The sequence below is a fragment of the Emydura macquarii genome, unplaced genomic scaffold (assembly GCF_026122565.2).
Source record: "Emydura macquarii macquarii isolate MOO-44397 ecotype Brisbane River unplaced genomic scaffold, CSIRO-AGI_Emac_v2 contig_3220, whole genome shotgun sequence".
Classification (NCBI taxonomy): Eukaryota; Metazoa; Chordata; order Testudines; family Chelidae; genus Emydura; species Emydura macquarii.
This window is the reverse complement of record NW_027133357.1, coordinates 3,396,735-3,420,776: the sequence shown is the minus strand read 5'-3', so window position 1 is coordinate 3,420,776 and position 24,042 is coordinate 3,396,735. Positions and strand designations below refer to the sequence as shown.

Genomic DNA, 24,042 nt, shown 5'->3' with positions numbered 1-24,042 from the left:
ATTCACAAACAACCACGAGGAGGTAAACTGAGACCAGCAAACTCATTTCATTGGTAACCTACAACAGATTTGGGCTAATGGTGTTGGTATACTCAGCATGCGGGGGAAAAGTATGTGATCTTGATCACATAATTAAAAACTGTAAGATAATGCATATGCACATGGGGCAGCCTTAATTCTAGCATTGCCTAACCTCTGAGTGCTTGAGTTTGCAACCTTAACGTTCTTTTAATGTAGGTCTGTGTTTAATATCAGGTTAGTTTGTGCTGGTAGGTTTACAGATGCAAGTTAAGTCAATATAACTAGTTTTAAATAAATATAATTTGTCCACACAGGCATTTGCACTGGATTAACTAAATCAGTTTTCAAACTGGAGCAACTTCTCTATTTAAAGAAGGCCTGCAACAGCAGAGGGCAACCAGAAGAGAGTCTGTGCACAGCCCTAAAGAGAAGGTGAAGAGAAATTGTGCATTCCTGCTAAAGCAGCTGGCATGGGCTGAAAGACAAGCTACTGGGCTAGATGGACCATTGGTCTGACCTAGTATGGCCATTCTCAGAAGACAAGTTAGACTGCTTAGAAGTCAAGCTTCAAGAGTTCGTTTGGGCACAGTGGGTGTTTTTCAGCAAGTGCAAATGCAGTCAGCGTTACGCCAGTAGAGAGGAGAATAAAGTGCAGTGTGCGAAGTGCAAGAGAGAAGTTATGAGGTAGAAGCGATGTTTAGCCAAAAAGGAGGCCACTGGCACTGATGGATGATCTCCCCTGGGTTGTGGGCCAGGGTCATGCTCCTGTACTCCTGGCCTCATAATAGACTAATATTGAATCCTGTGTCCTGCTCAGAGGCACTGCAGGCTTGCACTGATGTGTCTAGTCACCCGCTCAAGTCACACCCAGAGAGCCACTTGTTCCTCCATAGCCAGGGCTGGTTCTAGGGGCCGGCAAGCAGGGCAGTGACTTCCATGGGATGCCCTACCACTGTGTTGCTTGGCTTTTTTATAGACTAAAACACATGAACACACGGCTTTCATCACCTTACAGCAGATGCAAATAGGACCATTTGCCTATGCAGTAAGTTAGGTAGAGGGAGTATCGATATAACAGCCATCAAACCTCTAGCCCGTGTCTACACTACAGCTGTGCCACTGTAGCACTTACAGCATAGAGATACCCTGACAGAAGATTGCTCTTTATATGGCCTGGCGCTCCTCCTCAGCATGCCTTTTCGCAGCTTACAATTGCCAGGATGGCCCTAGGAACTATGTCTCCAGAATACCTTTCTTTAAAGGGCCAGCACTTGGAACAGATGTGCTAATGGAGGCCTGCTGTTGAAGGAGCACAGTCTGTGATCTAGGGCATAGAAGGGTTGCAAGGAATAAAGGAGAACAGACTGGAAAGGTGGCGGTGATGCCGGTAGGAAGATGGAGCAAAGTTCCTTGAAGAACTGGGCACCTCCATCGCATGGGAGGCGGGCAGGATGACGGGAATTGGGGTAAGCTGAGCACAGGGCACAGGTGGAGTGGGGCTTCATAGGAGGCAAGAGACAGGCAGGTACAGAAGCCGGTTTCAAACCCAAGCCATCACCCGTTCAGAGGAGCAATGCTTTGCTCTGCCTGTTACTTTCCCCCTTAGGCTGGGCCAGCCCGGATATTTATCGGACAAGCAGATTCTCCAGTGGGATGCTGGACAACAAGTTCCCCCTGTTTCATTTCCTTGGCTCCTTTGGAGAGCAAGAGGGGGCAGCTCTTACCAACACACTGGCCAATTGTCCAGGGTCCAGGTGCCCCCTAGTGTTACAATTGCAACATGACACTGGTTGTTTTCTTGCAAAGTTATTCCTAGCTTGCTGGAGGTTGGACTGCGGAAAGATGTTATAACTGACTGAAAGCCTGATCCAGAACCTGCTGAAATGAATGGAGAGATTCCCATTGACTTCAGTGGGCTCTGGCTCAGGCTGCAAAAGGTGATGGCTGCCGTAGAGCTTTTTATTTATAACACCACCCAGCTCCCATCACGCTCTTCATCGGATGATCTCACAGCACTTTCCAAAGAAGACAAGTCTCATTATCCCCATTTTACAGAGGGGGAAGCTGAGGCACAGTGAGGGGAAGTCTCAGGTCTCCAGAGCTTATACACTAGGTTACATTGCCTCAAATGCCTTAAGCCATTTTATTTAAAGAGGCCATAAACAAAGCAATTTCTACTCTCCTAAAACCCAGTATTATAAAGGAACATAGGAAGTGCCAGACTGGATCAAACCAAAGTTCCTTCTAGTACTAGATGCTGTCTCCGACTGTGCCCAGCACCAGCCGCTTCAGAGGAAGGAACCCTGCTATATCCATCCCAGACAAAGTCCTCCTGGGAGCTGTGTTCTGATACTGTTCTGTAATAAGTTTTTTGGGTAGTAATTATTTTATTCTACTACCAGGGGTTTTGGTTGGCCTTGTTTTCTTTCAAATATTTAGTATAGTTCTTGTTTTGTTCTACAGGAGCCTTAGCTTTAATACCCAGCTATTTGTTTGGATGTATTCTGAAATTATAAACAATTTATTTTTAAAGACTCAAACAATCAATCCTTATAACCCTGACAGCTCCTAGAAAGTCAGTTTCAAGCCTGCCTACTCCGGTATTTTCCTGAGAGTGGAATAATCTGGGCTGTTTTCTCTCTTGCACTAAGATCTGCTTGGTCCAAAACAGGAGGATGCTGAGGGCCAGATACAGCTGTTTGATTTTGTGGGTCAATCTATACCAGCTCTAGCTGTGGTCCAGAATTTCAGAAAAACCTCCAAACTGAAAGTATTTTGTCAAAAAACAAAAACAATTAGATTTTCAGCTTGGGGAGGGTGTCACCAAAACCTGAATAATTTTGACAAAAATAGCAACTGTCTGGTAAAAACTTCCATTTTGTTAAAAAGCCACTTTTTTAATGGGAAAAACAGGTTAATAACAAAATGTTCAATCATCTCTACTTTAAATGCTCACACACAACTGGGATTGGGGGGATCTTAACTGGTTGGCATGGAAAGGGCTGCTGATGTTACCAGAGGGATGTGTATATATAAAGTGAAAATTAAACATTCCCACTGTTGATTATTTATACAATTTGAACTTTGTTTTTGGCAAATATTTGAGTTTAACAGTGGCTTTCAGTTTTGGGGTGAAATTCATGTTTATCTAGAGACTTAAGCATTGGATAAACACACTTTTATTCTATTCAGTGTATGTTCTTATGTCTGAGAGCCTTCCAATAGTGCATTAAGGAATGTGACTAACGTGCAAGGGAATCTCTTGGTTTTGGTAGCATGTTAGGGTTGGTTTGTTTTTTAATACATGTTGCTATATGTGACCCGTCCATCCCTAGGATAGACCACCTGAAAATGCCAAGGTCAGGGCAGGCTGCAAAAGGAGAGCAGATTCCCCCACACTGGTGGGTGACACTGAAGTCAGACTTCCCAACCAGCCACAAACAGTGCTTCTGATTTCCCACACTGGTTATCAAGAAGCTAAAACAAAACATACACAGCCCCCTTTACTGCATTTGTCTCTGGCTCCCAAACAGCCACTAGGTCCAGTAAAGAGATCAGTTATTTAAAACTCTATTCTCTTTACCAGAAAGGGTTACCAAAGGGTCAGCTACAGTACCAGATCAATATAAGTTGGATCTTACCCAAAATATCACGCTGCCAGCCAATCCTTTAGTTACTAAAACTAAAGGTTTATTATAAAAGGAAAGAAACAAATTATAAGAAAAATGTTCAATGATTAAAGCAATCAGATACATACAAATGATTTGAAAGTCCACATATCAGGTTTTCATTAGAATTGTGGTGTTTGCAGACTTGTACAGTCCCTCTGTTGTTCATCCAGTAAGTACCCGGATGGCTTGCAGTCCTTTATTTCACAGCTTCAGTTGTAGATGAGTTGATCCAGACGTATGTGAAGACGAAAGTCAAAATGGACGTGGTGCAACTGCCTTTTATGTCCCTTGGCCTTTGCCATGCTGCTTATGGAAATTTACAGAAATAAGATGGAGTCCAGGGTCACATGAATAAGTCCTGGTGACTTATAAGGTGTAGCCCCTGGGTTCTTTCTTTCCCTGGGCTTATTGTTTCTTTAAGTTCCCTTAATAGGCCATCAAGCAGCTAGTGCTGCAGCCATCCTGACTCTGGGGTGTCACCCAGAACACAGCAAAAGTTGAAATACAGATACATCAAACATAGCCATAACTTCCAATACAAATATGACACATACACATAAACAGTATCATCATACTTAGCAAATTATAACCTTTCTAATGGTACCTGATGTGGCAGATCTCATATGAATTATTGTAATTTTGACATATTGATGTTAAATATCATGAATGGTCTCCCTAATCCAGCCAGTGTCACACTATGTATTTGTGAGAAATGGCAGGGTCAAAGAAATGCACCTTACACTTGAAGCAGAAGGGGTGGTGGCTGGAGATGGTCTTTAGTTTCGGGCGGAGGCGGGTTTATTCCATAATCGCTGGCTAGCCCCAATGACGGTTCTGTTTTCTGCACAGATGAGCTTTACCCTGCTTGTAGAGCGCTCTATTGTGCCAGAGGGCTTAAATAAGATGTAAGTGTCATGTAGGCCATGTGCTGCACAGGGGTGAATTTCACTCCCTAAACCCCCATCCCACAAAGCCTTAAGCACGCACTTAATGTCACACACTGGGAGTAGCCCTGTTCACGTCAAGGGGACAGCTCACAGTGCTTAAGACTTTGCAGAATCGGTGCCTTAGTGAGTAGTCATGCTAATGGATGTCATTAACTAAAGCAGTGTTTCCCAAGTGGTTGGGCCATGATCCTTAAAAGCCTGTCACGAAGGGCAATCAGGAAGGGCTTGAGGCATTGAAAATGTATTACTATTCAAAAGCGGAAGAAAATAATTTCAGAATGACTTCAGGGCAGCCAAAACCATCAACATTTGTGAAGTGAAATGTAGCGAGGGGGAGGGGGAGGGGGGATTTATAGGTTTATCACTGTTCTCTTTTGTACATTTTTTATTCTGACGTTGATAGGAAATGTAAGGAGGTCGTGAACGTTTTTTATTTCAGCTAAAGTGTTGCCAACCGGAGAAACCCTGGACTAGAACGTTCACAGAAAGCAAACACGGAGCAAGTTCACACAGAAATGGAAAGGAAGGAAGGTGCTGTGGTTAGAGTGCTGGCCAGAGACTTGCAAGACCAAAATTGAAAGCCCTCACCATCCAGACTTCCTGTGCGCCCTTTTCTCTCTGGCTGTGTAAAATGGGGGCACTTCCTTGTTTCACAGTGTGAGAGGAAGCTAAACACATTCAAGATTATGAGGTGCTCAGATACTGTGGTGGGTGGGTATATTAGTACCTTAGAACCAACTAGTCACTGTATATACTTTTCAGTACTTGCTCCGCTCTGTTGCAGGGGCTGCATGCTATATTTTCTTATCTTGAAGGCTGTGCCCATTGGTTTGCTATGGTGGGTTGGGGCTGCTGGTATTGACAGTCACAGTTCGGGGCAACTGCACCTGTATTCCCCCTCCATGGTCCAGCACAGGCATTCCCTAAGCTCTCGCCTCCCCAGCCATCACCTTGTTTGGACAGAGACGTGCATCTCAATCCCTCCTGATGCTGTGGCCAAAAGAGCCAACGAGATCCTAGGATGCATAAACGGGAATCTCAAGGAGGAGTAGGGAGGTTATTTCACCTCTGTACTTGGCACTGGTGTGACTGTTGCTGAAATAATATCCGCAGTTCAAGAAGGATGTTGATAAATTGGAGAGGGTTCAGAGAAGAGCCATGAGAATGATGAAAGGATTAGAAAACCTGCCTTAGAGTGAGAGACTCAAGGAGCTCCATCTATTTAACTTAACAAAGAGAAGTTTAAGGAGTGACTTGATCACAGCCTGCAAGTATCGACATGAGGAACAAATACTTAATAATGGGCTATTCAGTGTAGCAGAGGAAAGTACAACACAATCCAATGGCTGGAAGTTGAGGCTAGAAGAATTCAGACTGGAAATAAGGCATACATTTTAACAGTGAGGGTAATTAACACTTGGACAATTTACCAGGAGTTGTGGTGGACTGTCCAACTTTGGCAATTTTAAAATCAAGATGGGATGTTTTTTCTAAAAGATCTGCTCTAGGGATTATTTTGGGGCAGTTCTATGGCCTGTATTATATATAGGTGGTTAGACTAGATGATCACAATGATCTCTTTGACTATGATTTTCCAGGCTGGGCAGTTCCCTGTCTACACTGTGAATTCCCTAGCAAAGTCAAATTGCCTAAGTGGGCTTGCTTTACTTTTTTCCCCAGAACACAGCATCAAAGGTTGGGTCCGGAGATAAGAAATTGCCTTCACTTCTTCCCAAATATTTCCTAGGAATCCCACTTTGTTTGTCTAGCACATTGTTTCAAAGAGTCCTTTGAAGCTCATAAAACTACTTAGGGTAAACGTTTAGCCTGTTTCCTCCCCAGAGACGTTCTATCCAATCCCACAATAATACATACACATTTGCATTTTTAATACAATTAAACGCCTAAGATGCTGAACTTAATTCAGTAAGGTTTAACTTCATTCAGTAAGATCGGGCCAGGATATTTAAGGAAATTGCCATATCTTTCACGCTGACAACCAAAGTCCTTTTTGAAAACACAATTAATGCAGAATTGCAGAGACTTTGCCAACAGATATAAGAAAACAACTAAGGTGTGACAGATGTGGGAACCACTGACAATGACAGAGAATTTTCATAAAACATGACTGAAAACCGTGGTCTCCTATATCAAAATTAACCTGCAAATACTTAATGCCAGGAGTAGTTAATCCCATTGTTCAGCAAGAGTTCAATCCTGCACAACGGACTGAAGTCAATGGGCCTACTACCCCTGTGTTTAAAGTTAAGGAGATGCTTAAGTGCTTTGCTGGCTCAGAACAGAATGCTAAGCATCTGGTAAGATCAAGCAGTCCCCCACAGGTTCTGCAAAGTGATGGTTGGTCAAATAACAGGGAAGTGAAGTGCCAATCTGGCCACCAGAGGGAGCCCATACGGTACAATACAGTGGAATCTCAGCGTTACAAACACATCAGGAATGGAAGTTATTCGTAATTCTGAAAAGTTCGTAATTCTGAACAAAATGTTACGGTTGTTCTTTCAAAAGTTTACAACAGAACATTGACTTAATACAACTTTGAAACTTTACTACACAGAAGAAAAATGCTGCTGTGAACCATCTTAATTTACATGAAACAAGCACAGAAACAATTTCCTTACCATGTCAAATCTTTTTTTTTTTTTTTTAAACTTTCCCCCTTTTTTTAGTAGTTTATGTTTAACACAGTATCGTATCTCAATTTTAAGTAATTCCTCTTGTTTCTTTTTGAATGTTAGTTATCCATGGGGGGGAAAAAATGCAGGCACAAAAGCCCTCCGATTTAAATGTCCATTCAAATAGCACAAAAAGAAATTTTAAATGCTGCAGCAAAATGCATCAGCACTAGGACAATTTAAAAGAAAAACAAACCAACAAAAAACACACAATTAAAAAAAGTATCAAACTTAGTTTATGCTGTAGTGCTTAAGCAGGAAAGTTATGTAGACTTTAAAAAATCTTTAATGGTATTCTGCTTGAGTTTGCTAACAAGCTTTTTCGCTGCCAACGTGTGTAGCTCTTGAAGCATCATTAGGTTCACTGGTGTGGCTTCAGGCTGTTGTTCAAGCCATTGAAGACAGGTAGCAAAGCATTGTTCTGCTTGCATGTGTGGGATCTTTTTGGCACTCTCCCCCTTCTTGTCACTGTCTGGCTGTGCTGTTTCTCGTACCAATTCTATTATCTCATGGTCGCTAAGAATAGGGTGTCCGTTCTCATGTTTATCCGCGTTTAGCCATTCCTCTTGTTCCTCTGTGGTGAGATCCAAAAGTTGTTGCTCTTCAGAAAAATTTAGTTGTTTTATTTCGGTCTCTTCATCGTTTCGCAAATTATCTGATTCAGTGTTATCAATACATGGCCAAAGTGTATTCCACGAGCGTCTCAAAGACTCAGAGCTAATCTCACTCCAGGACTTGGCACACATGTAGACAGCATCTTTGATTGTCAGCTGCTTGCAAAAATCTGTGCAAGATTCAAATTGCATTGATCCCAGTAATAATCGTCGTAAGAGGTTTCGCTTGTATCGATGTTTCATGTTTTCCAAAACGCCTTGGTCCATTGGCTGAATGAGACTTTTGATGCTTGGTGGCAAAAACAAACACCGAATGCTTCCGTCTTCCGTGAATAGATTTTCAATGGCGGGGTGAGATGGAGCATTATCCATCAGTAGCACGGCTCGGACAGGTAAAGATTTTGACGTAAGGTAGTCTTTCACAAGTGGAACAAAGTGTTTAAAAAACCAGTCAGAGAAGATGCCTTTATCAATCCAAGTACTGCGCTGGCTGTAATAATGGACAGGTAGAGCTGACATAGTGATGTTTGCAAAGCAGCGAGGTTTCACACTTTTGTGAACGAACACTAATGGGAGACGGAAATCCCCATTTGCATTAGCAGTAGCCATCAGCGTAACTCGATCTTTACTGACTTTGAAATTATTCACCTGTTTTTCTGAACTTTCTGCCAGAAACTTGTTTGGAAGCAGGCGCCAGTACAGGCCCGTCTTGTTGCAGCTAAACACTTGGTCCCGGATAAGTTTGTGCTGTTCAATAAATGATTTAAAAGCGTATTTAAATTCACCGGCGGCATTCCAGTCAGCTGTCAGAAACTCTCCTTGCATCCTCAACTGCCGTATTCCATGCCGATTTTTAAATCGACAGAGCCACCCTGTGCTTGCTTTAAAATGGTCATCACCTTCGTCTGGATACATTTCTCGATAGAGTAACTTTGCCTTTTCTGTAACCATCACCCCGCTTATTGGAGTGCCTTTTGATCTCTCTTGTGCAAACCACAGATGCATTGCCTTATCAAAATCATCAGCAGCAGCTTTGCGTACAATACATCTGCTTTTTACTGCTCCGCTGTCTTCGGCTTCTTTTGCAAATTGCTTTATTTTTTCCTGGCTTTTCCGAATATCAGTAACGGTCGATTTCCCAATACCATATTCTATTGCTATGTTGCTGAGTCTAACACCATTGTCGAGTTTTTTTAATATTTCTAGTTTTGTGTCAATTGAAAGTGTGACACGTTTGCGCTTCCTACTGCTTGCCATTTTGCTTAATCAAAAAGTAGTTGCTTTTTTCCCCACTGATGCTGCCTGATTGCCTACTTCCGGTTCCAAAAGAGGTGTGTGGACTAGCTGACCAGTCAGTTCGTAACTCTGGTGTCCGTATCTCCCAGGTTCTATTGTACATGTAACAGAAACATACTGAAACTATTGAATGAAATGTAGTCACTGAATCCTAATGGAAAACTGAAAAATATTCTGTTTTGAAACAATTCAACTCCGAACTAATATGTTCTGGGTTCTTTTTCTCCTTCTGTACTTGTTGTTCATGAAAATAGTAACTCTGTTATTGAAAAATGAATCTGCTGCTTGTTCTTTCTCAGTTTGTAGCCTTAAAAATACATCACACCCGTTGGTAGTGGAAATATCAAAAGGAGGGCTCTGAATTTGGAATAAGGAGCATGAGTGGATTACTTTCTAACCAACAAAGTTCCTGCTTTCAATCAAATGTTCCTACTGATCAAACAGAGAGAAAATAAAAAGAAAGAACATGTTATGTTAATTTATTACAATTAATATTGAGTAATTAAAAACTAGATCATGATGTACACTCATAAGGAGGTAGGGGAAAGTTTGTATGTGCATCTTTAGGCCATGATCCTGCAGATGGTTATGCACGTGCTTATCGGCAAGCATATGACTACATCCATGGGTTTAAATGGGACTACTCCTGCAAGCGTTTGCAGGTTTGGCATCTTCATTTGGACACTTCCCGACTTCTGCTTTAGGCCCTAATCCCGCAAACTCCAGTGGGCCCACGAATGTGCTTCAAGTGACGCCTGCGATAAGTGTGTGCAGGATCAAGGCCTGAGTGCACAGCCATAACCTGTGTTGTTGTTGTGGTTTTTTAAAAAAACACCTTTTTAAATGTATTTCTTTGAACTGCGAACAGAAGTTCCGCAGTGGGGGGCTATTTCACCCAGACACCCGCTGGGAGGGGTTGCTAACGTTGCGTTGCAAAGACAAGGGGCTGTTTTCTGCACACCCCCGCCCCAGCCTCCCCTCCTGCCAGTATCCTCATGGGTTCATGAGACTCAGACGCAGAACTCACCCACCCGCACCAGGCTGATCTCTGGCTGCTTTTTGCAGCACGCCGCAGCTCCCGCTCTCCTTGTGCAGAGATGAAGGGAGGAACCAGGGCCCGTCGGCCACCCTAGGCCCCCAGCTCGGGAGCAGCCTCAGCTCGGCCTGCGAGCGCGGCTGGATGCGCGGTACAGCCCGTGCCCGGGAGGCCGTGACTTACTCCGCGCGGCGGGAGCGGGGGCGGAAACGTTCCATCGGGGCGGGAGGGAGACGGGCCCGCGCCGCACGGGCAGCCCAGCCTGGAAGAAAGGGAAAGCGGCTCGCGCTGCGGCTTCCAGTTGAATTAGGGGCCGTAGCCGCAGCAGAGTTTCCCCCTCCCCCCCAGTCCCCCGGCCGCGTGGAATTCTGGGAGTTGTAGTCCGAACGGGCGGCGGGTGGAAAGGCCTGGGCGCTGAGGGTTCTGGGAGTTGTAGTCAGCACAGTGTGTGTGTGTGTGTGGGGGGGGGGTGTCTTGAAGAACTACATGTCCCATGGTGCCCGCCCGGCGGCGGCGCCTGCGCGCTGCGGCCGCGGAGTAGTAAAGATGGCGGCGAGGGGGCTGCGCTCTCCCCCGGGCTGAAGCTCGGTTGCGGTCCCTGCGCCTCAGTGCGGCGGCGGCGGCGGCGGCGATGTCGGAGCCGGGGCACCTGGGGGTGAAGCGGGCCGAGTCGGCGCGGCTGCGGCGGGCCGAGCAGCTGCGGCGCTGGAAGGGCTCCCTGACCGAGCTGGAGCCGGTGGTGCCGGTGGGCGCCCGGGCCCGGCACCGCGGCGGGGGTGGCCCCCGCGTCCGCTTCGAGGAGGGCGCCGTGTTCCTGGCCGCCTGCTCCAGCGGGGACGCCGAGGAGGTGAAGCGCCTGCTGGCCCGCGGCGCCCGCATCAACACGGCCAACGTGGACGGGCTGACAGCGCTGCACCAGGTACCGGGGCCGGAGCCCAGCGCTCCCCGCTCCCCCGCGGCACTGACCCCCGGGGATGGAGCCCCATCTCCCCGCGGGAACGTCCTTCCCCATGGGACTGACCCCAGCCAGACCTCTTCTCCTGCCCTCCCTGGGCTGGCACCCACCGGGGGCTTGCTCTCAGACCCCCCCCCCCACCATGATTCCCTCTCTGGGATCGGGACCCCCAGGGAATCTTATCTCCCAGACTGCTCCGGACCCACCTTCAGGGGGCCCACCCCACACTGAACTCCCCTGCCATCCCCAGGGCTGCTGGGGTCCGTCCCACTCCCCAGGAGACAGAACCTCTCAGGCATGATGCCCATTTCCCTGTGGTTCCCCTCCCTCCGCCCCCCCATAGCTGCTGGATTTTCCTGGGCATTACTAGGTGCTGGTGTCTAAGGCCTGGTCTATGCTACACAGTCAGGCTGCCTTATGTCAACTTATGTCCACTTAAGTATGTCAGTGTCTACACTACAGCCTTGCTCCCACAGATATAAGTGCCCTATCACAGCAACATCGTAACTTCACCTCCACTTGAGGGATAGAGCTTATGTCAGTGTCCTTAGGGTGAGGCAGTGTGCATATAGACACTGCTGTTATTTACATCAGCTGTTGGCTGTCATTCTTGTCGATTTCAGGGCTCTGCTGGAGCTGTGAAATTGACAAGAAAGCTGATTCCCCAGGCTCCCAGCTGGGCCGCCCACTGGGAACCCTGGGCTCCCCAGCCCTCTCCGATCCACTCTCCGATCCACACCCGGAGTTGTGAGGAGCCCGGGTGGTTGGGACCCAGGCCGTAAGAGAGGTACCTTCTCGGCATAGCTGTCTCATGGCAGCACTGAGTCAGATAATCCTGTCTCCATTTTTTAGGGTAATTGCCACCTCCCATCCCCACAGGCAGGTACTTGGCTCTTCACAGCCCCATTTCAAGTACCAGCTGTGCACCTTCCTGCCTGGTGGGTGGACCTATTTACCAAGTAATATAATTACCTGGACAAGAGCTACCAGTTGTATTTCAGGATACCTTGTCCCCTGAAACACAATCTACCCCATCAACTTCCTGTGTCAAGTAATCTTCACTCCCCTGCACAATGTAATAACCTTCCTCCAGGCTATTGACCAGATCAAGGTAACCTCTTCCTCCTCTTTCCCCCAGCTCACCCTTTGCAATCCCACTCTGGAATAACTACTGCTCACTACCCAGCACTATGTAAAAAGAATCCTTCTCGCTCATTAGATTTAATTCTTCCCCAATTTCATGTTCTCCTTGCAGCAGGTTGCACCCCCTCATGTTAGGATTCACTCACCTGGGGTAAGGCACGGAAACATTGCCTTCTGACCCACATGGTTTTTTTTTCCCACTCCAGTAACAAATAATACTCCCTCCCCAAGAACCCAGGAAGAAAAGAAAATAAGATTGTAGAGACTTGGCTCAGTCCACTGTCTTTTCCTTGAGGAAAAATAAAACAAAGCTTTCAAATATCTTTTCAGTTTCTTGCAGGTGAGGGCAAGATCAGATGGGCCATTGTTACCTGCAAAGCCTATATCTGGGTCTTAAGATGTCTACAAACAAAGTGAAATAAACAAGACTTTGGTCTGTGAGAGTTGCATTGTGCGTATCTTTCTCTGTCAGTACCTATAAAAGGGACCTATTTGGCTAGCATCTAGTGTAATAACATACTATCTGCTTTGGCTATTTTAAAAGTCAGGCAATTTGATTATTTTAAAATCTCAAAAGAAAACAGCAACTAAATGAGCAAAATAGAGTGCTGGGCTGTCCAGTCCTGCAGCAGCAGAGAGAAATTGACAACTCTGATTTCTTGAAACTTTATATTTTGAAAAGTGTTTCATCTCTAAGACTGTTTTTCATGTCTAGAAATAACTACTGTATTTGGGAAAACTTGGGGGTTGCCATTTTTTGCAAGGTCGAAATGGGCTCTTGTCTGTCTCCTCGTATCTACCATGTGGGAGTTGCCCTGATACTTTTGACTTGCAAAACTTTTTTTTTCTTGGCAACCTTTGCAGAAAGCACAAGGTGCCAGAGTCTAAGATAAGCAACATGGATTCTATTAATATATATCCAAATGTACTGCAAACTATGCAAAAGTAACCTTAGAGGCTAGCCTTAAAATGTCAAAATCTTGGAAATTCACAATCAAGCCCAATATTCAGTGCTTAGCTCATGCTGTTCCTATGTAATGCAACGTATTATGTGATATAGTGTACTAATATCAGATCTGTGGTACCCTGGTATAACAGTGAGGCAGCTAATGTGTTTAAAATGACTGGTGAGGAGCTTAGCAGAGCATCTGAAATTACAGCTGGTTGCTTTTGTCAGTGAAGTCAAGTTTATTTTAAATTGTTTTTAAAAGTTCTTGTTTCTTACGCTGACTGAGACCTTGTAGACTAAATATCAATGCGCTAGATTTTTGTGGTCAAGTGATAACTCCTTGAAATTATGCTTTGAGGCTTAATTGTATACATAACGATTTGCAGGAAGAGGAGGTGAAGATGGCCCTTATTTTGAATACTAATAAACTTTGCAGTAGTTTCCCTCCCCTCCCCCATTAGAGTGTTGCAATTTCTTTCACTGTGATGGCAGACTAGACATTCTTGTATATATTATGAATACATGGAAAACTGTTTATATATGATAAAGTTGATGCTGACTGAGGTTAAAGGGACTGAACATGTTGCACCTGACAAATTTATATAAAATTAGAATGCATGTAACCTTAAGTATATTTGAAAATCTGAGTGATGATGTTTTGGTATTGAGTGCATTGTTCAAGGGATGTTTGCTTTCCTATTTGGAAGATGATACTGTGGATAGTGTAAAGCCATCCTTCAAAGCCAAAGTAAGTTGAAGGTCCTGAAGAACAGCTAGTGTGTTTACAAAAGCTACAACAAATAGAGTATAATACAGTCTGAATATTTCTGTAATACACTTGTATGTATTGGCATTAAAACATATTTTGGAGAGAGATTTAGGGCAGATGATATAAGATGAATGATAATTGACTGAACCATTAATGTGCACGTATACTTGTAAAACGAAATGGCTACGTAAAGAGGAAAGGGGATCTGTTAATTGGAACCAGTTTGGTTTGTTGCTGGAGTGGGTGGGTAGGAAAAGTTTTCTTTTCCATTAAAACAGGTAGGTTTAGACAAACGAGGTGCTTGTTTTCAAGGAGTTAAAATGAGACTTTCAGTACAAGCAGAAGTTTGTCTAGTTCATTGGGTGACACAGTTACGAATGTGAGTCTCAACTTTCTACCATTTTGTTCTTGCGAGATTTTGCTGGCCTCAGCTTGGAGTATTGTGTCCAGTTCTGGGCGCCACATTTCCGAAAAGAGGTGAGCAAATTGGAGAAAGTCCAGAGAAGAGCAATAAAAATGATTAAAGGTTTAGAAAACATGACCTACGAGGGAAGATGGAAAAACTTGGGTTTGCTTAGTCTGGAGAAGAGAAAACTGAGGGGGGGGGGATCATAACAGTACATAAAAGGTTGTTAGGAGGAGGAGGGAGGAAAAATTGTTCTCCTTGACCTCTGAGGATAGGACAAGAAGCGATGGGCTTAAATTGCAGCAAGAAAAGTTTAGGTTGGACATTAGGAAAAACTTCCAAACTGTCAGAGTAGTTCAGCACTGGAATAAATTGCCTAAGGAGATTGTGAAATCTCCATCGTTGGAGATTTTTAAGAGCAGGTTAGACAAACACCTGTCAGGAATGGTCTAGACCATACTTGGTCCTGCCATAATTGCAGGGGACTGGACTAGATGCCCTTGCGAGGTCCCTTCCAGTCCTACAATTCTGTGATCTGTATGTCTAAAATGTCACTGGCCACATGAAATAAGAAGTTTAACTGGGAGTACTCAGTGGCCTCATGCACTTTATTGCTTTCAAACGGTAAATTTGAAGTGTCTTGCACTTCTCCATTTGAATGGTCATAGCTGTTGGTCTCCTCTTCCATAAATGTTTCACCCAGTTTTGCTAAGAACAATTGCATATTTACTAGGGCCCGGTCTACACTTACCTGGCGATTCGGTGGCAATCGATGGGAGTTACGTAAGCTATGCAGAGTAGCTTGCGTAACTCCTGTCGACTGCTGTGTTTCCCTTCTGCGCGCCGTCTTCCCTGCACTGCGCCAACGGGAACCGTGTTTGTCGACACAGCACTACGCCACTTGAGGGGGTGGTTTTACTGCATCGACTTCTGGCGGCTCCTGGATCGATGGAGTGGGTTGTCACTGACCACTCAGTCGAACCAGATAGGTCGATCTGACGGCGGCGACTTTGCCGCTGTCAGTGTAGATGTGCCTTAGTGGAGACATACTCTTTGCTCCTATAATTGTGAAATTGTGTTTTGAAAATGACCTTTGAAATTACAAGAGACATCACAGAGCCTCCAGCTGGCCGTGACCATCCTTCTGAGAAGTGTCATGTGCGGTATGTGAGCCTGATCTGAGGGCCAAATTCTGATCTGAGATATATATGCTGTATCTGAAAGTTCGATTTCAGTTGAAATTGTGGCTTACCCTAATGACCATAAAATTGTTTCTGGGTTAACATCAGCCAAACTCACCACGTACAACTTAAGTAGCTTTACATGTGTTGTACATAGAAATTCTTGTTATGATTGATTTTAGTATTTTAAGCAGGATGGAAAGTGGTTTAGTATCTCTGATGTAACGTGTGGACAGCTGGTGTCAGAAACTTATGTATCAGCAAAGCCTCCATTTCAGTTGGAGAATCAGAAATACCAATTTCAATTAGACTTTATTTTCAGATATTTTATATATGCTGTGAAGCAGGCCTCAAAGCAATTCGTGGTGAGTGGGAGGTGGGACTAAGCAATCAATTTCTGCCAATTTAAACTTTCTTAAAAACAAATGCTTCTAGCTCGCCTTGTTGTGAAGACCACTTTGTGAATGTAGAACGCAGCATAGCATGGTTTTGGGTCTTGTAGGCATCTCCAAAGTCTCTACTGCTCTTCCTCAGAACTTTGCCAAGCAGTAGCAGAGTGAAATTAAGATTGTATCACTTTCAATGCTGCCATTCAGAATCCTGAGGGTATTAGTGAAACTAAAGAATTTGACTGGCTTTATGCGGTAGCTGTTTAGGAAAACTCTATAAACAAGTATTCAGACATCACATTTATATGTTCTGTTTTGACCTCTACACCTTTAACTTTAGTTTTGTCTATATATCCAGCTTAATATAATTAAGGTTTAGGTGGCTGTATCACTGAAACATACTCAATTTCTACAAGTCAGAGGGCTGGTTTGCTAGTCAGGGTGAAGCAGACCTGTGCCATCACACCTCCACAAAGCCACTTCTCCAAGCTATGCTTCCAGCAATTTAAATTCAATAGTTCTTTACTGGTTGTACTATATTTAATTATAACACTGTTCATCAAATTCCTGTTTGATAAATTGTTAAAAATATAACTTACTATGAGAGTTGGTTGAATAGTAGAAAATAAATTTGTTTGATTTATCTTCTACTGCTTTTCTTCAAACAATATATTCTCCAAATAGCCTTTGGGCATCTATGGAGCTAGCTGAATACCCCAAAGATGTATTGGTCAGATGGATTAATTGGATAAGGACTGGTGAAATGTGAAGAATGATCACTGAACGTTATTTGATCAGTCCGACACCCTAAGTTTCTCTTTGGAATATTTTTTTCCCTTTTGGCATTCACTTCAAGTGTTCTTTCCTTTGCTGTTAAATCATGATCAGTTTGTTATTTAGAGCTGTCTTCAATCCCTTATGCTTGCCTCCGTACACCTGTCCATGTGCCCACAAGTAGGGCTTGGAAATTGTGCCAAGTACTTAATACCCAGTGGACTAAAACAAACCACATACTGAAACCAGATGGGGCGCTCCCTGTCCAGGGAAGGGCCTAAGTGAAAAGCCAACAGCCTTTCTCCCCCATTTACTAGAGAATTCCTATCATGGTGCTTTTATTGGCCCTTCCTCAGGGGCAGCATATCTTCAATTGTTCTCCATCTAGTAGGTGTTAAATTTTGAAGCCAGTCCTCATACCCATCCAACTGCTGGAAGGTTGGAGTGGGGGGGGCAGGAGGAGACATCTTTTGTTCTCACATTCCCCCCTTCTCTGTTGCACCCCCAGCTAACTTGTTGGTAGGAAGATGGGCAAGGCTTTCTCTATTCCCTCTCCAGCATATTGACACCAGCACTGGGGGATGTTCATCTGTGCTACTTTCTTTTCCAGCCGCCATTCATTCCTCAATAGTAAATAGATCCACTGTCTGTTTCTGCTGCTGCTGCTGCTGCTCAGAGCTTTCCCAAGCAAGAACAAAATGAAATTGACAAGATTTTTTTTGTCAGTTTCATTGCTATCCCCAGCTTTCTCAATAGCAGCTCTGAAAACTGAAAAGACTCTGGCCACTTAAGTCTATTGCTGCTTCTGAAACCTCAGAGCAGCAGCAGAAATGCTGTTTGCAGATTTCAGAAGAAGAGCGGTGTGTTTGCTTACACTTAAGTGATGTGTGGAAAGTTACCTTCACAGCTATAAAAGTTTTTTGTTTTAAATGAAAGCTTAGATTCTGTATTCTTTTTGCCTGTGGCAAGTAAACCTTTAAGATGCTGGGTGGGTGTGATGACACTGTGCCCTAATATGAAGACCCATTGAAGGCCATATACCTGTCCTGCGTTAACATTGCTGCAGTTTAAAAAGCTTCTTATGCCAGCAGATGATACAGGAATCTTGGATAAAAACTTGTTGTGTGGCGCTTTTCACGCTGAATACCTAGAATGCTGTGCCGATTTACAGCTATGTCATAGCACGTCTGAAGCCTGAATTGTGGGGACTGGTTGTAAGGTTGGAGATGATATTTGAGTGCAGAGTTCTGTTGCTGTTAAAGCCTGAATGAGATTACCATCAATCCTCTAACATGAAATAGGCAGAAGTCTCTGTGATAAACTTACAAGTCTAGTGTTCAGTTTATATTTTTGAAGGATAACCAAGAGGGCTGGAGACTCTCTTGAAAGTGCCGATTGGGTGCGTTGTGGCTCATGTGGCTTCTGTGAGAAGCCTGGTGAATGCTATAACACCGAGATCATCACTAACCACTAAAAATGTAGCACTTCAATTAATAAAAATAGTCCCATGATGTAGTTCTCCATTGAGGATTAGTGTATGCAGCAGGTCTGAAAAGCTGACATGATAGAAGTATGTGTATTAGAACAATTGTAAAAAAGCGAAACCACCATGCAAATGAGTTTTGTGTTTGTTTTTAACTACAGACTTTCCAAGCTAATTCTCTTCAGGGTTAGGAATGAGAGAGGGGGGTTACACATGCTAAAACTCATGTGGAAAAAAGCCTTTCTCAGAGGACTGGGATAAGGTGTAATTCAAAACAAACAGAAGACCCTTTCCGGAATATTTTGTTTTTCTCAAGAGCAAAATCCTGCATGCAATGAGTGAGGGTGCATGGCCTGGTGAGCTTTAACATGCTGAAGGAGCCAATTCTGAGTCCTGGGATCTGGGTTTGGAGTTAATTTCAAATGTTCCCGAAGGGTAGGTGCAGCAGGGGTACCCTAGGAGGGGCACTCCTGCAATCTCCGTCCCTGGGCTGCAGGTTCATAGGAACTTGCATGCACTTTACAAATCTCAGAGCTCCTGTTGTGGGACTTACTCTTCGTTTTCCGCTTGAATGGGTGTACCAATAACCTATCTGAGAGAGTGCTGTGCAGTCCCATAGGGGTGCATTTGTAGGCTCTTAACTGATTTACTGAAAATATTTTGAAAATGGAGAAGGGCGATTCCCCTGTCCCAAAATCATCCCTGCATCTATAACCGTCAGTATCTTTCAAAGATTGAATGTTTACTAGGACACTTGTCTCTACCCCTCAGTATCCTGCAGAGCTTATGTATGCCTCAAATCCTTTCCTCCCTCTTTCTTTGTAACTCCTAAGAAGCACAGAAGGGCAGGGTAGTAAGTCTACTAATGTGATTGTGCATCCGATAGTGGGAAGTAGCAGAGCTCCTTGTATGTAGCAGTTGCAGTGCTCTCCACTGCATGCCAACAGGCACATTGTGGTGGAAGCTGCTATTTTTGTAGTGCTTCTGAGTTCATTGGAGCAGGAACCTTGATTGTGCTGAGTTTGGAGCTCCTCTGGTGAGGCACCTTGTTTTCCTCTGCCAGGAGCTGTTCAAATTATAAAAATCACAACTCTGGTGGTCAAAATTTTGGCATTTGATCTTGTGTTTTGTGATGCATGCAAGATTGACAAATGGATACTAATTTTGTTCTATGGGGGAAAAAACTTGTGCACAGGCCTCTTTAGATATAAATCTACTTCAAGTTTCAAGTGTTAAAACATGTTGGTAAGTTAAGTTCTGAAATATTTTATACCCAGCCCTAAAAATTCAAGAGTCTTTTCATACTCCTTGGTCACAGGGTGGATTTATTTGTAACTGTGTAGAAAACAAAATCTTTACCCTAAAAGTAAATGGTGTACATTTGCTCGTAGTAATCACTTTGTTTTCACTCCTAACAAAGGGATTTAAATCCTGCTGTAACTGGAAAAATTGAACCTCACCCCTAACTTTTAGAGTTTCACTACCAACATTTCCACAATACAATAAGCTGACCTTGCAGAGGGACACAAGAGCAACTTCGGCTTTGCTTTTCCAGTATTTAGTCTTGGTCATAAATCTTTGTGAAATGTACAGAATGTGGAATGACCACCTGCCATTAGCCTTTTATGTGTCATTGCCTTTTCAGGCTAAAACTAAACCTGGCCCCTCTCTGATACTTTGAGCTGCAAAGTTGATCTGACATTGCAATCGCTCACCATCCATTTCCGGACTCTGTCTGAAGCCACCGCCTATTTATAATTTGTCATTAACTGCTGCCTTCCAGGCTGTTAATATTGTTTCTCTGCAGAGTTCAGTTGGGTTTGGAAAGGTGTGATATGAATGACTTCAAACATTTCTAAAGCCTGGGCTAAACGCAGCTGTACAGTTGAAGAATCTGTGATTGTAAAACTGACTTAGTTAAACTGGTGTAACTTTGTGTGCGGGCACCCTGTTGTTTTATATCTGTGTAGTTTGTGTCATACAGGCACAAGCTAAACAGATATCAATCAAGTTTAAACCAACAGAGTGCCCGTGTGCAAAGTTGCCCCAGTATAACTAAAATGATGTTAAATTAAACTGATGTGACCTCTGTGTGTAAAAAGTTCTAAGAATCCAAGGCACAATAAAAGGTGTCTCTCACCCTGCCTGGTCAAGATTAGAATGTATGCAAGGGTCAGGAGTCTGTCCCAATCAAAGGTTGTGGGGGATTTCATCATGAGTTCACTGTCCATATATCCAATAATATGTGCAGTCAAATGCATGACAAAGTGATGTCAACATACCTGCTCCTACACAGACAAGGACCTTAGATTTTCTCCTTTGGTGGAATATCTTGTAGTTGAGTGAAGCTTGACCTTTCTGGTCTATTTTATATTACTGTAAGTCTTCCTTGGGGCTTGTCTAAACAAGTTGTACTACTGTAGCTGTACCAGTTTAGTTAAAACAGAATAAGCCCCGCTGTGGATGCAGTTATATTGGTAAAAAACTGCTCATACAACCCTACAGGAAGGGAAATACTAGACATCTGTATACCAGCATAACTGCATCCATGCTAGGGCTTGTGTTGGTATAACTTTCTGGAAAAAATCACACCCCTGTTGAAAATTATACTGGTACAACTTTTAAGTGTGCTTGGTGTGGCAGAACAGTCAAAATGCCCTACTGTGTTGCTTTTGTAGAAGGCATAGAAATATATTCAGCTATCAACAAGCAGAGGTGTTGCAGGAAGTGAAATACCTGTGGTTGCCTTTTCTAGGTAGCTGAAACAGTAATGAGCCCATAAGGAAAAAAAGCCAACTTGTATCCAAAGGATTTTAACCAATTGTCAAAAATACTAGCGTAGAGTCACTTCTTGCATGTTAGCTCCTCTTGGCTCCTGGGTTATTTTACTTTATCACATCCTTGTGGTGAAGATTTAGTTGCTTTGAGGCTCCCAGCTAGGGTGACAAGACAGCAAGTGTGAAAAATCAGGACAGGAGGTGGGAGGGTAACGGAGGCCTGTATAAGACAAAGCACCAAATATCAGGACTGTCCCTATAAAATTGGGACATCTGGTCACCCTACTCCAGCCTCGGAATGTGCTACTGTTCTACTTCTCTAGCAATGAACTGACTTTCAGAGGGGTCTGTGAATCACGCATTATGAACTAGCTCTGTAGGAGGAGGGGCGGCTCATCTTCATACCAGACATCATGTTGCTGGGCTAATTTGTTTAAAATATTAATACTTAGCACTTTACATCTTCAAAGCCTTTCTTTGCCAGTTATGTGGACTGGTTACAAGACCAAGAATTCAGTTCATGCGAAGCATGTCCAGGACTTGGAAATTCAGGAAAAAAATTACATGGCTCTTTAAGAAATACTAGCCCTGATCATTTCATTTAGTGCTCAGTAATGAATGATTGGGTTTGTCTTATCCACAGCCTTCTGTTGTCATCTTTCTCCTTTATCAAGCTTGCATTTTAACAGAGGGATGGAATTTTCCAGAGCAATACAATGCACTGTAAAAAGTGATATGTACAAATAACACTTCAGTAGCCTAAATACATGAATGTTATCTCTTTTCATCATTGTTTTGTTATGGTAGAGTGCCTCACTTAGCATTTTTATTGTTAAAAAACTATAATTTACAGGCCCCAATAGCATCCACTTCTTCCCTTTTTCTCTCTTTTGTCCCCTTATGCTATATTGCTATACCCAAGCATTCCTTCTTGAGTTTGACATAAAAATCATAAGACTTCAAAAACTGTGATTTGTGTGTGTGTGTTGTGATCTTTAGGTTGCACGTAGAATACAGTTTCAAGCTTTTCACAGCCATGAGGGCTAGAAACATATTTTCAAATGAAAATGGAGTTTACCTATTCATGTGCCTACAGAGGCTGCGGCTTTCAGAAAAATACCAAATATTGTGACAGTTGGCAATGACGCTCACGTTCTCTTCTGCCACTTTTTCCTTCTTGTTTCTCTGACCTGGTGGAAGCAGAGTGCAAGCTAAGCAGGGTCCAGGCTGACCTAGTTCTTGGATGGAGGGATTTCTAAAAATGTGTAAGTGCTGAAGGTGGTAATGATGTTAGTAATAAAGTAGGATGCTGGTTTTCAACCTTTTTTCATTTGTGGACCCCTAAAAAGTTTCAAATGGAGGTGCAAACCCCTTTGGGAATCTTAAACTTAGTCTGCAAACCCCCAGGGATCTGCGAGCCACAGGATGCAAACCACTGGAGTAGGAAGCACTTTCTCCTCTGACTCTGTGTACTGAGGACTGTGCCCTCCCCCAGAGCTAGGTTATGACAGCTGCTTGTGAAGCTTCTGTCAGATACAGTGTAAAGGCAAAGCCCTGAATAGTTGCAATCTTGAAATATCAATTTCTTAATACTCTTAATAAAAGGAGGGTGTTTAGGTGATTGCGTTCTGCTTCCTTCCTTCCTTCCCACATGCAAATTCAATTGCAGCTCCACAGTCGCAAGGCTGTTAGATAATTGTTCCATTTCACTGCAGAGGTGACTTGCACCTCAATCGTGAGTGAAGTGATCCCCCTTTACCTGTCTGGTTGAGCTTCACAAAAACTGTTGTTCGCTGAGCACTTTGGGATTTAGCTAGAAGGCATGCTATAGAAGTACGTAGCATTAGTATATGCTCGGCATTTCCCTCCTTGCCTTCTTGTTTCCTGAGCTTGCTCTTTCTCTAGCACTGCCAGAAGGACCAAAATATTGCACTTGTCTAGGTAATGCTAATGCTTTACTGGAAGAATGCCTGAATGATGTTACCAGCTGGATGCTGCCAACCCTGGGAAGGCAGCAGCCTTGCCTCTGAGTCATTGCAGGCACTCTTTCTTCATGTGTGCACTTGAGTGGTCTCACTTAGAGGTGATCTAGAGAAACAAAACCTCACGTGTCTGAGTGGAGGTGTCTGAACTGCACAACTTCTACAGGCTGCACTTTGCTTACCCTGTGGTGACCTCGCAAACAGCGACACATGTCCTCGCAACCACCAGGACCATTCCTCTTTAGTTGGGCTTCTCCGTCACTTGCAGTTTGCTCAGAAAGCAATCTCACCTTTGCTCGCTGGCTTAGCTAGTGTGATCATATTACACCTGCACTGGGTTCTTTGTTGATTTGACTAAGCTTGCACTGTTGATCCTAAAGCCCTTATCTGTAAGTGCTTGCTATGTTTGAAATGTCCTCCTTGAGCCTTTTTCTCATGAGCATGTATACTCACATACCACCCTCTGTGAAAGCTCCCCGCCATCTCATCATAGACTGGTAGGCAATCTTGCCTTTGCCCTGGTTTGACCCTAAGGTATGGAATTTCTTTTCCACTTTCTCTCTGTGTAAATAACACAATCCACATCCTCCCAAACCTGTATTCCAAATGATTGTGAGCGACCACTGGTAGTTTCATGTTTGTTTGTTTGTTTGTTTGTTTGTTTGTTTCTATGGCAGTTCGTAGAAAATGGTCTCTAATCTTTATTTATCTTTATTGTTGATCTCTCCCAATGGACTGGATGGGTGGGCGTTATAAATGAAACTAAATTAAATGAGTTAATTGTGCTGCTGGGTAGACAAGTGTACTTTAATGGGGGCATCCGTACCCTGATGCAGTACAGCTACTGACTTATTCAGCCATAATGTTACTCTTTCGGTATAAATAAACCTGCAGTCTTGTGCCATCTGCGAATTTTGATCACTGACATTTCAAGGCTGAAAGAATGGTACATTCTT

General features: G+C 43.7%; 2 protein-coding genes across 8 annotated transcripts in view; one reads left to right on the top strand and one right to left on the bottom strand.

Moving 5' to 3' along the window:
* Positions 1-3,714: 3,714 nt before the first annotated feature.
* Positions 3,715-10,607, bottom strand: LOC137142375 (jerky protein homolog-like). 4 transcript variants are annotated; one of them, XM_067531693.1, is made up of 2 exons: positions 10,270-10,607; positions 3,715-9,674 (listed from the first exon to the last, which is right to left on the bottom strand). In XM_067531693.1, the coding sequence occupies exon 2, from the start codon at positions 9,201-9,203 to the stop codon at positions 7,596-7,598; it is 1,608 nt and encodes a 535-aa protein (XP_067387794.1). In that variant the 5' UTR covers positions 9,204-9,674; positions 10,270-10,607; the 3' UTR covers positions 3,715-7,595. The 4 variants fall into 4 exon arrangements, with proteins under 4 accessions (XP_067387794.1, XP_067387795.1, XP_067387797.1 ...); XM_067531694.1 differs by having other exon boundaries at positions 3,715-9,671; XM_067531696.1 differs by having other exon boundaries at positions 10,462-10,607.
* Positions 10,608-10,817: 210 nt separating this feature from the next.
* The window catches only part of PPP1R12B (protein phosphatase 1 regulatory subunit 12B), a 145,353-nt gene continuing 132,128 nt past the window's right edge, over positions 10,818-24,042 (top strand). For 3 of the 4 annotated variants that reach the window (XR_010916859.1, XR_010916860.1, XM_067531428.1), the window contains exon 1: positions 10,818-11,197. Coding sequence is in view for 2 of the 4 variants with exons in the window: in XM_067531428.1 (XP_067387529.1) it covers positions 10,910-11,197 (288 nt within the window). In the remaining 2 variants the exon portion in view is untranslated. The remainder of the gene's footprint in view (positions 11,198-24,042) is intronic. The other variant, XM_067531427.1, reaches the window with a different exon arrangement.

Excerpts from the sequence above, each read along its gene's own strand:
- LOC137142375 (XM_067531693.1), bottom strand. The coding sequence starts at position 9,203 with ATGGCAAGCAGTAGGAAGCGCAAACGTGTCACACTTTCAATTGACACA.